The sequence below is a fragment of the Ochlerotatus camptorhynchus genome, unplaced genomic scaffold (genome assembly GCF_037179485.1).
Source record: "Ochlerotatus camptorhynchus isolate MF236.1 unplaced genomic scaffold, CSIRO-AGI_Acam_v1.1 ptg000443l, whole genome shotgun sequence".
Taxonomy (NCBI): Eukaryota; Metazoa; Arthropoda; class Insecta; order Diptera; family Culicidae; genus Ochlerotatus; species Ochlerotatus camptorhynchus.
Window position 1 is genome coordinate 51889 of NW_027040929.1, and position 11955 is coordinate 63843.

General features: G+C 39.8%; 1 protein-coding gene across 2 annotated transcripts in view; it reads left to right on the forward strand.

Annotated features, from left to right (window-relative positions):
• The window catches only part of Socs36E (Suppressor of cytokine signaling at 36E), a 59695-nt gene extending 51407 nt beyond the window's left edge, over nucleotides 1-8288 (forward strand). For both annotated transcript variants that reach the window (XM_065234785.1, XM_065234786.1), the window contains exon 6: nucleotides 6217-8288. In XM_065234785.1, the coding sequence (XP_065090857.1) occupies nucleotides 6217-6514 (298 nt within the window). In that variant the 3' untranslated portion in view covers nucleotides 6515-8288. The remainder of the gene's footprint in view (nucleotides 1-6216) is intronic.
• Nucleotides 8289-11955: the final 3667 nt, after the last annotated feature.

The window sequence follows — 11955 nt, forward strand, 5'->3', positions numbered from 1 at the left end:
TCTTAAAACTGAAAAACAAAAAATAAATCTTATCTAAATATAAAGGGAATTAATCGTTGCAATTGAAGCAATATTTCACTTGACTTGACCTTGGAACTTCGTTCACTTTTCTGCAGTCTGCTGCAAATAACACGAAGACTTCTTCCTTTAGCGGAAATGCCTGTGTCATCAGCGAACAAAGATGTGTGGCAACCCTGAAGCAAATCAGGGAGGTTCAAAGTGAAAATGTTATACAATATAGACCCAAGAATGCTACCCTGAGGAACTCCTGCTCTAAGAGGTAGTCGTTCAGATTTGGAATTTTGATAATTTACCTGCAGAGTTCAGTTACATAATTTTGAACTAATTTCATAATATAGAGTGCAAAATTAAACAATCAAACCTTCATGCCAAATAATGTCGAATGCTTTTGCTATGTATAGAAGAGCAACTCCAGTTGTGCAGCGTTCAGATGTGTTTAAACGAATTAAATTGGTAGCTCTTAAGAGTGGATGAATAGTTGAACGCCCTTGGCGAAATCCAAACTGCTCATCTGCTAAAATTGAGTTCGTATTGATGTGAAGCATCATTCTATTCAAAATCATCTTTTCAAAAAGTTAACGTATTGAAGAAAGCTAACTTATTGGACGATAGCTAGAAGCTTCAGCTGGATTTTTATCCGCCCTGGAACAACTTTTGCATTTTTTTCATTTATCAGGAAAGTATGCTGTTAAATAATTTTACCTAGAAAGACAAGGTACTATCTGGGAGTTTCTCTGATGACTATATAGAAAATTCCGTCATCACCTAAAGCTTTCATATCTTGAAACTTTTTAGTTTTTTGTAGATCTTACTTCGTCCAAATCCGTCCCCCAGGAATCATCAAACATATTTTCCCGAGAGAAAATATTCAGAAAATCCCGAGCAACCTGATTCTCAATAGGACTAGTAAGACCCAAACTGCCCCGTAACGTGGGTAGATCACCTTTTCGTGGTACGTTACGGGATGTAAGATCTACCACCGATTCCTAGTCTTGACTACTTCAAACTAGGGGAACAGGATTTTTCAGTAATCAAAGGAACACATCTTAGTCCTTGTTACTTTTGTTGCCTTGTTGATAGTGATAGTTGATAGTTGATAGTTGAAACAAGGAAAAATGAGTTAGTTAGTCTTCATCTATGTGATTCCTAATCTTCTATTCGTTGTTCCGTAGTTTGAAGTGGTTAAGACTAGGGTTCTGATGCATGGTCATTAGAGTGATGCAAAATTTGAAATTTTCGCTCCACAATACTTAAACGATTCCAAATCGGATCTTGACTAACCTCTCAAAATTTGAACCCATTTGGTGAGAAACTGAGATGGCACAAACCATTTGAAGTTTGTATGGGAATTACTATGGTAAAACCAAGATTTTTGTTCATGTCTATCTAATAATTTACCATACCGGTCTGCTTCAAAAGTTTTCAACTGCACTTGTAGGAAATTTTCCCAGCTACAACTTTGATGAAGACCACTTTTTGATAAAATGCAAGGATCGAAAGTTATTAATGGTTCAATGCACTGATGTCTTATGATCATGCTCAATCAACTGCTCAGCAGGCAACATTGGTGTTTCTGGGGCGTTGAATAGGACACAAAAATTATGGCTACTATGTCACACTGCAAAATACAGTGTTGCCTACAGAGCAGCTGCTTGATCATGTCATAAGTTTACCAATCTCTTAAATAATTAATAACTATTTCCTTCTCGATTTACATAGAAATGATATTCAGCAAAGTTGTAGCTGAGAAAATTTTCTATAAGAATAGCTATCGAGTTGTTTTGCAGCTCAATATGGAAAAAGACTAGAAGGCAATGAACAAAAAGTTGAGATTTCCCTTAGTAATTTACATGTAAACTTCAAATGGTTTGTGCGAAGTCTGTTTCTAACCAAATGAGTTGTAACTTTTGGAGGCTAATCACGACCCGATTGGAAACCATTTAAGCACTGTGGAGCGAAAAAGTCAAATTTTGCATCAGTCTAATGGTCATTATCGGTGTCATAGCTTGTTTTTGTTGTTAAGGAATCCAATTTTGACTGACAAAGGGGCACGCCTTTGGAGGGTGTTCCAACACTCCGAAGGGTATGAATAGCGGGACCTTTCAATTAGAATCGATTCCTTGCGATGAAGACAAGAATAACAACTGTATCAATACCGAATACTTCATCATTTCTCAATAGTGATGGAGTAATACGACATGCAACTAAACAAAGGACACGGAACATACTACAATAGATCAAATTACAGGTCGCAGAGGTATTATGTCCCGAACAGAGGGGGAAAAAAGACCCAAACTGAAATTATGGGAACTCTCGAATTGCTTAGCAAGTTTCTGAGCTTTTTCCGAATTTTTGATCAACATTTTACCACCTTCTTTAAGCACTGGAATAGGCTTTCGAGGTTTTTTTAAAAAATGTTATGAGCTTTCAAAAGGGTTTAGAGCTCGGGTCTAATTTTGAAACATTCGAAAATCGCGTTGTAAATTGTTTTTGCAAATCCCGCCAGATAACTTTCATGGCAGGATCGCGTATTCTTTAATATTGCCGCCTACGGACATTTTTAAGACGGATCAAGAGCTGAAGATCATCGTCAATTATAATTGAATCGAATTTAACATCGCATTTTGGTACTGAGGCAGAGATTCAAGAGCTTAATTAACATCATCTTTGGTTTGCAAAGGAATGTTTAGATCGAAGTTATATTCCATAAATGTTCGATATTGCTCCCAATCAGCTCTATGCTAATTGAAAGTAGAGCTGTTGAGATTAGAAATTATTTCTTGGAATATTTCAAAACCTACTGGAAGGTGATCAGAACCGAAGTCAGCATGGGTAACCAGTTGGCTACAAAGTTGACATGAATCAGTTAAGACCAAATCAATAGTTGAGGGATTTCTTGCAAAGGAAAAGCATGTTGGGCTGCCACCCTTAAAACAATCTTTTGCTGGCCATTGGCGCATTGGAGTGGCAAAACGGCAACTAGAAACGTAAGTTGTCTAAATTTTGTTTCGACAGAAACTCCCAAAGTTTCAAAAACTTTGGTTTCAAATGAAGAAAGAAATTGATGTTTGATTCGTCTATGAACAGTGATGCTAATGAACAGTCTATGAACAGTGATGACGATGATTTCGATAAATGAAGGAATTTGTGTCCCTTTTAACCTTATGATCAGGTTTAAGGAACGTTTCAGTTACATATAACGGCGATATGCACATTATAAACTCTCAAAAAGATGAATAGCTCGGCTTCATTATCTTTAAGGTGATTCCTTGTAGAGTCCACAAATGGCCGCCACGAAGGCTATACATGCACTACCACTTCGAATTTTCAATTACACAAATTTCAGAAATTATTGCTACAATTGTATGTATGTATATATGTACAATCCAACTTCCACTGTCCGGCAGTGTTTTTTATGAAAGAAACATGTTTGCAATATAATCTTTTAGTATCTTATACTGATCCCATTGCAAACAACTTTAGCCCGGAAGTTGAAAGGTGATAGCTCTGTTGAGATTCAGTAACCCATTTCAGAATTCCCTCCTATTAAGCACAACCCGCACTTAGTCTTTCTTAATCTAGCGCAGTTTAGAACCAAACGGAATGTTATTATTATTATTTATCTTTATTAAGGAGGCTTTCAGCCTTGGGCTGGTTCGCCTCCAAACGGAATGTTATTATTACTGATGGCTTGTAAATTTATTTACCTCTCCGCACGCACCGTAAGATTTGATAAAAAGAAATCAATCGTTGAGATATTGTCAAAAATCTAACACTGCTTCTTGACGCCAAACTCGGCCTACGGATTCTAAACTCGGCCTGATGCATTGAAACGCCATTGAAATGCAAATGAATTCACTTCGGCCTATCGGATGAAGATAAAAATTAAATTGGTCGGAGCGCTTCTTTTGTTTTTGGGAATAATGGGTGCAAACATTTATATCACGCGTTCTCATTGACTTCGTTCGGTAACTTATTAACTAAAGTATCGTACCAAACGCATAATTGACATGTTAACTCTGAAATCATTGATTTATTTGAAGTTTTCTGCTCGATAGGCCCAAAATGGGCAATTAGGCCGAAGTAGTTCTCTACCCTAGTACCGATATAAAATGTATATTGGTACTGCGTGTACACTTCCATCATCAAAGCAATTCCTGCTTTGTAGATGGCACGTATTTTTAGTAGGATGCATTTCATATTTTTATATCTAGTTGTAATCAGTTAGATCTCACCACTTATGTATTGTGTCCTCGACGCGGGAGCATCGTAGTCTAACCTGCAACCAAATACGTAAAAAGACACGGCAAACGTTACTTCCGGGAGTGGAGGCGTAGCACCGAAACACGCTAGCAATACGCTACAGCAACACAACTATTCAAACAAAATTCTTGCCCGGGAATTTTCACAATAATTCATAATATTAAAACACTGATCATGATGAATCTATATACACATGATAATAATGAAAACGAATTACTTTTTGTCTTGGTACAAGCCAAAAAGCACGAGGAAAACACGGAATTTGTGACAGCCAAATTAAAACTGACCATTTGCGGGCAGAGCCTACTGCGCACTCTCTTATACAAATCTCAGAAATTAGTGCTACGATTCACCTGAAATTGCTACTTTATGTATGCTGCAGTGCAGCGAACGTGGAGTAACAGTTTCATTGTGGTGTGGTACGTGTCCTGGAAGTTGATATTTCTGCACTTGAATTTTCGAAGTGATTACTAGAATAAGGGTCTCACAGCAAAACACCTTAAGTAAGCATTTAAATTCAAAATATTTAATGATTTAAAACCCATTACTGAATTTCAAAGTCATGACGATATTATTCGCAAATTGAACTCTAATTTGAATAGCATCAAACATGAAGTAAGTTTTCAGCATATCAGTAATTATGTCGATTAATGATTTCTGTAAAAATCCATTTTAGGAGCAGTAATAGAATTTTGTTTTGGGTTTCTATCAGCTCCAATAGCAGCATAGGTAGTTCCATTTACTTGTCAAACATTATTAGCATTATGTATGGTTATGACTTTGAACCGGGTACGAATGTAGAATTTGTTGCTCGCTGACCGTTGTTAATGTGAGCAATCAAATCTGCTTTCTAATCAAACGCAGCGGATCGCAATTGTGAAAATGGTGAAAAGGAATGCGCCGGTCTGCCTTCCTACCAATCACCTCGACACGTTGCGACCGACGGGTACCGTCAACAATTCGGGCTAGGTACCTTACTAGGCTCGGTTCATTCACACATGAGGCATCTATTTGGACGCCATCGTCGTCGTCTTTCTGAGAAGGCAGCACTTGGGTCTCGTAGCCCTCGACTACGACTACGACTACGACTATGAAATAGCGCTCAACGCAGGGGCAAACAAATGACCATTGCGCGATAAACAAAATTATCATAAGCGTGCGCGCTTCTCCGTTTTCGATTGATTTCTATAAATAATATTTTAGCAGAGAAATTAGTACCTGTTCGGGAACGTGTAGCGTTTCCAATATGTCACTTAGAACGAGATTGTAGGATCGCTTGGGACTCTTACATACCCAACAATTTGATTTGTGGTTTTCACCACAATTTGAATATTCAAATTTCTTAGGATTCTTCCTTCACAGGACAGTCGTCCTTTGTGTGAGAGGAATCACCACAATTCATGCATTCCGCAGGCATGTGGCATTTTTTGTTCCGTGACCCCATCGCTGGCACTTACGGCACTGGGTGAGGTTTTGAAAATTTCCTCCAGTCTTGCTGATGTGTTCCCACTTAACTCGGGCATGGAGCATAAGGCTAGCTTTTTCTAAGACCTTAAGGTTGTTTAGTTCACTAGACTTGAAGTGAACTAAATAAAAATCACTGGAAATTCCTTTGCGCGAATTGTCAGGACAGGATTGCATTTTCAGTTTGATTACTAGGAGTGGCTCAACTCCAAGTAATTTTGTCAAGTCATCTTTGATCTGATCCACTGAGACAATTTGTGTGGCTTATTTTTTAATATAATGTCCAGTTGAATTTTCAGTTAATTTATCTTACACTTAGTGTTTTCACTGAAAGTTCGCCCTTGTGAATTCTTCCGTGAAAACACGAAGTGTGGCTCAACGGTGCGAAATGTTAATCATATTGAAAGTCAAACAGCAACTATTGTTCCGTTGTTACCTTAATCCTTTCCATTTAAATCTCCATTATAGTTTCGACTCTCGGGATCCCGGCGTCTACACGGCATCGACGGTGACCGGTTTGCTGGAGCATTACAAGGACCCGTCCTGTGTGATGTTCTTCGAGCCGATGCTAACCTACCCGCTGAACAGGAAGTTCGTCTTCTCACTGCAGCAGCTGTGCCGGGCGACGATCGTCAGCAATACAACGTACGACGGAATCAACGAACTGTGTCTGCCAAAATCACTCAAATCCTACCTGAAAGAGTACCATTACCGACAGCGGGTACGTTTCAGGCCGCTCGATGAACACCTCTATCATGACCTATAGTATACAAGATCGCAGAACAGCGGTGCGCGAATGCGTCGACACCAATCACGACGTTCGATGCGATTTCGACGGCCGAGGTTTCTTACTGGCGACATATTCAGCAGCGTGCGAAGCAGCAGCAGCAGCATCAACAGCAGCAACGTCAGCAACAGCAGCGACGAAGTGGATTACAATTGGCCAGATCCACCGGTATCCGCTGCTGGGCACCGGTATTCTCCGAGTAGGAGGTCAATAGATCGTATTGTCTATCGTATTCCAGAGATGAGACATGATGATCATCCTTCTGAATTGGCACAAGCTTTCTTCGTAATGTTGGAACGGGAACCTCATAGGCGACCGCTGCCGCAGACGAACCAAAGGACGAGGAAGCGACTATTTTGTTGCTTCGGAGGGTCCCCGTAAAGATGATCTAATGTCTTGTGCCGTACTACTGTCCTGTATCATAGTTGTGGTAGAATCTTCAAAGATTGTAAATAGCATTCTATTATTTCCAATAATAATTTATACCAATCGTTGTTATTTAAGTTATTTTCCCAAGAATCATAGATCATTTTCGCTGTAAAAAGTAAGTTCAATTTTCTTCCATCAAAGTGGAACAAAATCCGCTTTGCAATGCACACATATAGCAGATAAGGCAAAGCAAACTATTTCCTTCCTAGATTTTAGCGACTGACGTTAGTAGAGAGAAAAGCAAAAAGGAAAGTTGTTGTAGTCACAAAATAGAACGATCGGAAAAGGTAAAGTAAAGGTTTAGTAACGGAGAATAGAGAAGGATCATAGCAAAAAGGCATATAGAGCAAAGACTAGCAAATTATAAGCAAAATGTAGGATCACCTTATGTTGTTTTTGTTGATTACTTTTAGTTCGAATATTAATTAGACATTATTTTTGCTGTGAACAATATACCTATGATAATACTAAAAAATAAACCAGTTGGATTCATTCGAAGCAAAGGAAAACGGAAACTTACCTTACTGTTAACCATGAACGGACTCACACACTCTCTCCACTCAATCTCAATCTCCAGTTGCCACCAGATGGAAACATATAACGAAACCAGCTCCCCGGAAGTTCAACAATGAAACAATCCCAGTATTCGAAGCTTTCTTCGCTAAATATTACAAACAAACAAATGAAAAGCGTACAACTGTTAGAATTACAATAGTGCTAAAACAAACGATAACAACAAACCCATATCTAAAACGGTAACATACACAAAATCACAGTAATACAAATGGAAGCGTTCCCAGTGGTGGTCTCTTGTTGCAATGGAAATCTGAAATCAAAGAAACTCACTCACTTAAGTCTAGAAGGTAAATGATTAGAAATCCATAAATAACCAGTAGATCAGTGCAGAACACAACAGATACACATACATTCAATTGTGCTAGTGTGAGTGTCGAATCCAAACTTGATTGCATTTTACGTTAATAACAACAGAAAAAAAAAAAACAAATCAAAACATGAACACACGCCACGAATGGAAGGATGAATGAACAAGGTATGATGAAACACAAGCAGAAGTGAGACTCGGCATAGAAGAATAAGAGGAAGTTATAAACAAACGGTAATCAAATACTAAAGCAAGCAAATCACAGTTGAGAAAGAAATACGTTCTGGTAGCTTTAATTAACTAAAATTATACAAACGTAGAAGAAGAGAAGCATAATATAAAGAAAACACTACCCCCTAAAAGTGGTAGGATCGTTTAGAGAACAAGAAAACAGCAAGTGTATAAATGAAATAATAATAAAAATGTGTAATATAATATCAATGGTGAGTTGTCCGATGTATTCGAAATAGCCTGTGGTGTCTTACTTGAGAGTTAAATCCCGTTTGCGGTTCTGGATAAAATATTTTCAATGTTTGAATTGCCTAGATAGGGGAAATGGCTCTAATGTTGGTCTATGGATCTATGGGCCCATCGCTAAAAATCTTCTATTTATCAATTGTATCTAGTTCTAGATGAACGCGTCATTGGGACGGTACTAATGGATATTTTTTGTTGCTATTGAAAATTTAGTCGATTGCTGAATTTATGTATGGGCCCAAATTAGGGACACTTAGGCCGACATTACATACATTTCCCCTACATTCTAGATTTACAGACACTGATTGTTCATAGGATATTGGATCGGGAATTTTCTCAACAACCAATTTTCGACACGATTGGAGTGCAGCCACTTGGAAGTGATATATGTCCTTCCTTGTAGGATATCGGCCACGGTTAGGGCTCTGTTTGTGTCTCTTCTAGTCCGGAGAAGTTCTAGGTCGATAAGTTGACAACGGCTTTCGTAACTTGGTAATCGAAACGGATCATTCCAAGGCAATCTACGCAACGCAAAACGAAGAAAGCGACGTTGAACAGATTCAATTCTCTCGGGACCGTTGTTGTAGTTTGGGTTCCAAACCGCTGAACAATACTCAAGCGTCGATCGAACAAGCGAACAATAGAGAGATTTAAGACAGTAGATATCAGTGAAGTTTTTAGCTATCCTAAAAATGAACCCTAAAGTTCTTGACGCCTTATCAACAACATATGCAACGTGTTGCTTGAATGAAAGCTGCGAATACAAGATCACACCCAAGTCTTTCACCTGATTCACGCGTTCGATTGTCGAGCCAAGCAGGTCATAGCTAAATATTATCGGTTGTTGTTTTCGTGAGAACGTAATAGCGGAGCATTTGGCTGGGTTCACTACCATTCTGTTTAACCTGAACCAACTAGCGAATACATTCAGTTGACGTTGAAGAAAGTGACAGTCAGCAATGGAGCAGATTCGTAGGAAGATTTTGAGGTCATCTGCATATGATAACCGAGGAGCTTCGATGACCAGATGCACGTCGTTGAAGTACAGTATAAAAATTAACGGTCCCATGTGGCTTCCCTGAGGTATACCTGATGTGGCGAAGAAGCTAGTTGATCTGCAATCTCCTATGGCAACTTTTAGTTGCCGACCGGTAAGATATGATCGAAACCAACTCAGAAGATAACCGCATACACCGAGCCTGCCGAGTTTAGCAATCGCAATAGCATGGTTCAACTTGTCGAATGCTTCGGATAGATCTGAATAAATAACGTCTGTTTGAACCCGATCCGACATGCTTTCGGTTATAAACGATGTGAGACACAGCAGATTGGTGGTTGTAGAGCGGCCGACAGCAAACCCATGTTGATCAGCACTCAAATACTGCTAGCAACGGTTCCATAATCACTAGCTCGAATAGCTTCGAAACGGCACTTAACGATGTAATTCCTCGATAGTTATCCACAGCCCGTTTCCTTCCTTTTTTGTGGACGGGAAACATGTGCGCAAATTTCCAGCAAGATGGAAATATGCCACCTGAGAGAACAGGCGAAGAAGCGGAATTAACAAGCTAGCAATATGTCTCTTCAAAAATACAGATGGAACTCCATCAGGTCCAGGATTGAAGGATGACTTGAGCAGAGTCGCGGCCTTAGAAATCATTTCTGCATTAACATCAATTGCACCCAGCGTTTGATCGTTTACTGGAACGTTCCTGGCAGCCAGGTTAATATGGTCGTCAGTTAGTGTCTCATTAGTGAATACACTGGCAAACTTTTCGGAAAAAAGGTGGCATATATCCTGAACAGTGGCAGCAACTTCTCCGTTGAATTCCATAGACGATGGGAGGCTGGATTCCCTGCGTTGCTCGTTCACGTTGTTCCAAAAGGATTTCGGGTGTAGCAATGAAAAGCATTCACGACTGACTCGCTGATACATGTGATTCAGCCTCACATAATGTAGTTTCAGAGGAAGCGTGCGATGCTTCGAAAATCTTCTCAATGCTGCTCTCTTGATTGACTTCAACCTGCGTAGCTCTCTCGTCTGCCAGGGAGGGTGAGACACTTTGTGGTGAGTTCTTTTCGGGACGTGTCTGTCAATGACATATGCCAAGACATGTGAAAAGGTTTGCGCTGCAGCCTCAACGTCATCTGGATCAAGGATGTTCTCCCATACTATGCTAGACAATACATCTATGATGCTACGGTGGTCAGCTTTACGGAAGTCATAAGAAACCGTGGCAGTATAGTCGCCGAAATCACGCACGAGTTTGTCCTCAACAGTGACAATTAGAGGAGGGTGATGTGGAACTAGCTTAGTTAGTGCACAAGGAGTTGAGGAAATTGATGGAGCCCTGTCCTGTGTGCTCACGAAGCAGAGGTCCAAACTACGACCATTTTCGTTAACTACATGGTTAATTTGAGAAAGCGTCGCTGCGCTGTAGTTGTCGAGAAGGCTAATAGCTCCTGCGTGAAATGTGGAGCTATCAGGATCTGGATACAGGAATCCGCTATGAGATGGACTCCACGAAACGCCTGGCAGATTGAAGTCATCAAAAATGAATATCTCATCAACTGGAGTGGAACTTTTGACAACTGTGAAAACTGACCGACAGTGAGTATCGATGAGTTCATTGTCGCGAACTCGATCAGGTGGAATGTACAGAGCGCATAGAAATAGTGAGCGATCACCCAGATTGATGGCTGTCCAAACCTGCTCCACATTGTTCCATGAATCGTTCTCGATGGCCTTTGCCTCCAACCCGCTACGGACAGCTACAAGGACACCTCCACCAGTAGATTTACGGCTGTTGTTAGGATTCCGGTCGCAACGAAATACCTCGTAGTCAGGACCGAAGACTTGACTGGAAAGCGTTCGATAATCGAGCCACGTTTCGCACAGGACAATAATATCGTAGCAACGATCCGATACAGCTAGGCGGTACTCTTCAACATCAGAATTCATTCCACCGGCGTTTTGGTAGAAGATCACGACGCCGGTGGAATGACGATTGCCGAAAATATTGTCATGCCGAAGCCGTCATTTCCCCTAGATTCTTTGAAAAGTAGGCTGTTCTTTAACAATTTAAAATTTTATCTTGCAAAGAGCAGCCTATTTTTCAAAGAAGGTTGCATTTTCTAGAAGATCATACGATGATTGGTAATATTTTTGTTTATACATTTGTTTTATTCAAATTGTGTTTTCAAAACCTGTAGCCGGTAATGACAAGTAAGTCTAGTTATACAGAATTGTATGTTGAGATTTGCCAATGGGGCTCTGGGTACTTATTATGATTCCTATAAAAGAGGGTCTAGTATAAGAGAGGATCGGATTCACAACAAGCTGCCTTGCCAACCTATGCGGTGATTTTTAGAAGCACTGCTAATGCAATCAATATAGGTGCTGCTCGATTGGATCTGGCTTTTTTTGTGCTCTAAACCAGCCAGTTCACTCCACTCTCTCTACTTCCTATTGATCTTATTTTTGAATTTGAACGAATTAATCAACGTCTCACAGGAAATCGAATTCACTGATTGCGAGAAGCTGCACTCGAAAATAGAATTAATGGTTTTGTGACACCATTTCTCATCACGTGTTTGTTTCATTAGAATTGATCGACGGGGCTTAGCTGAA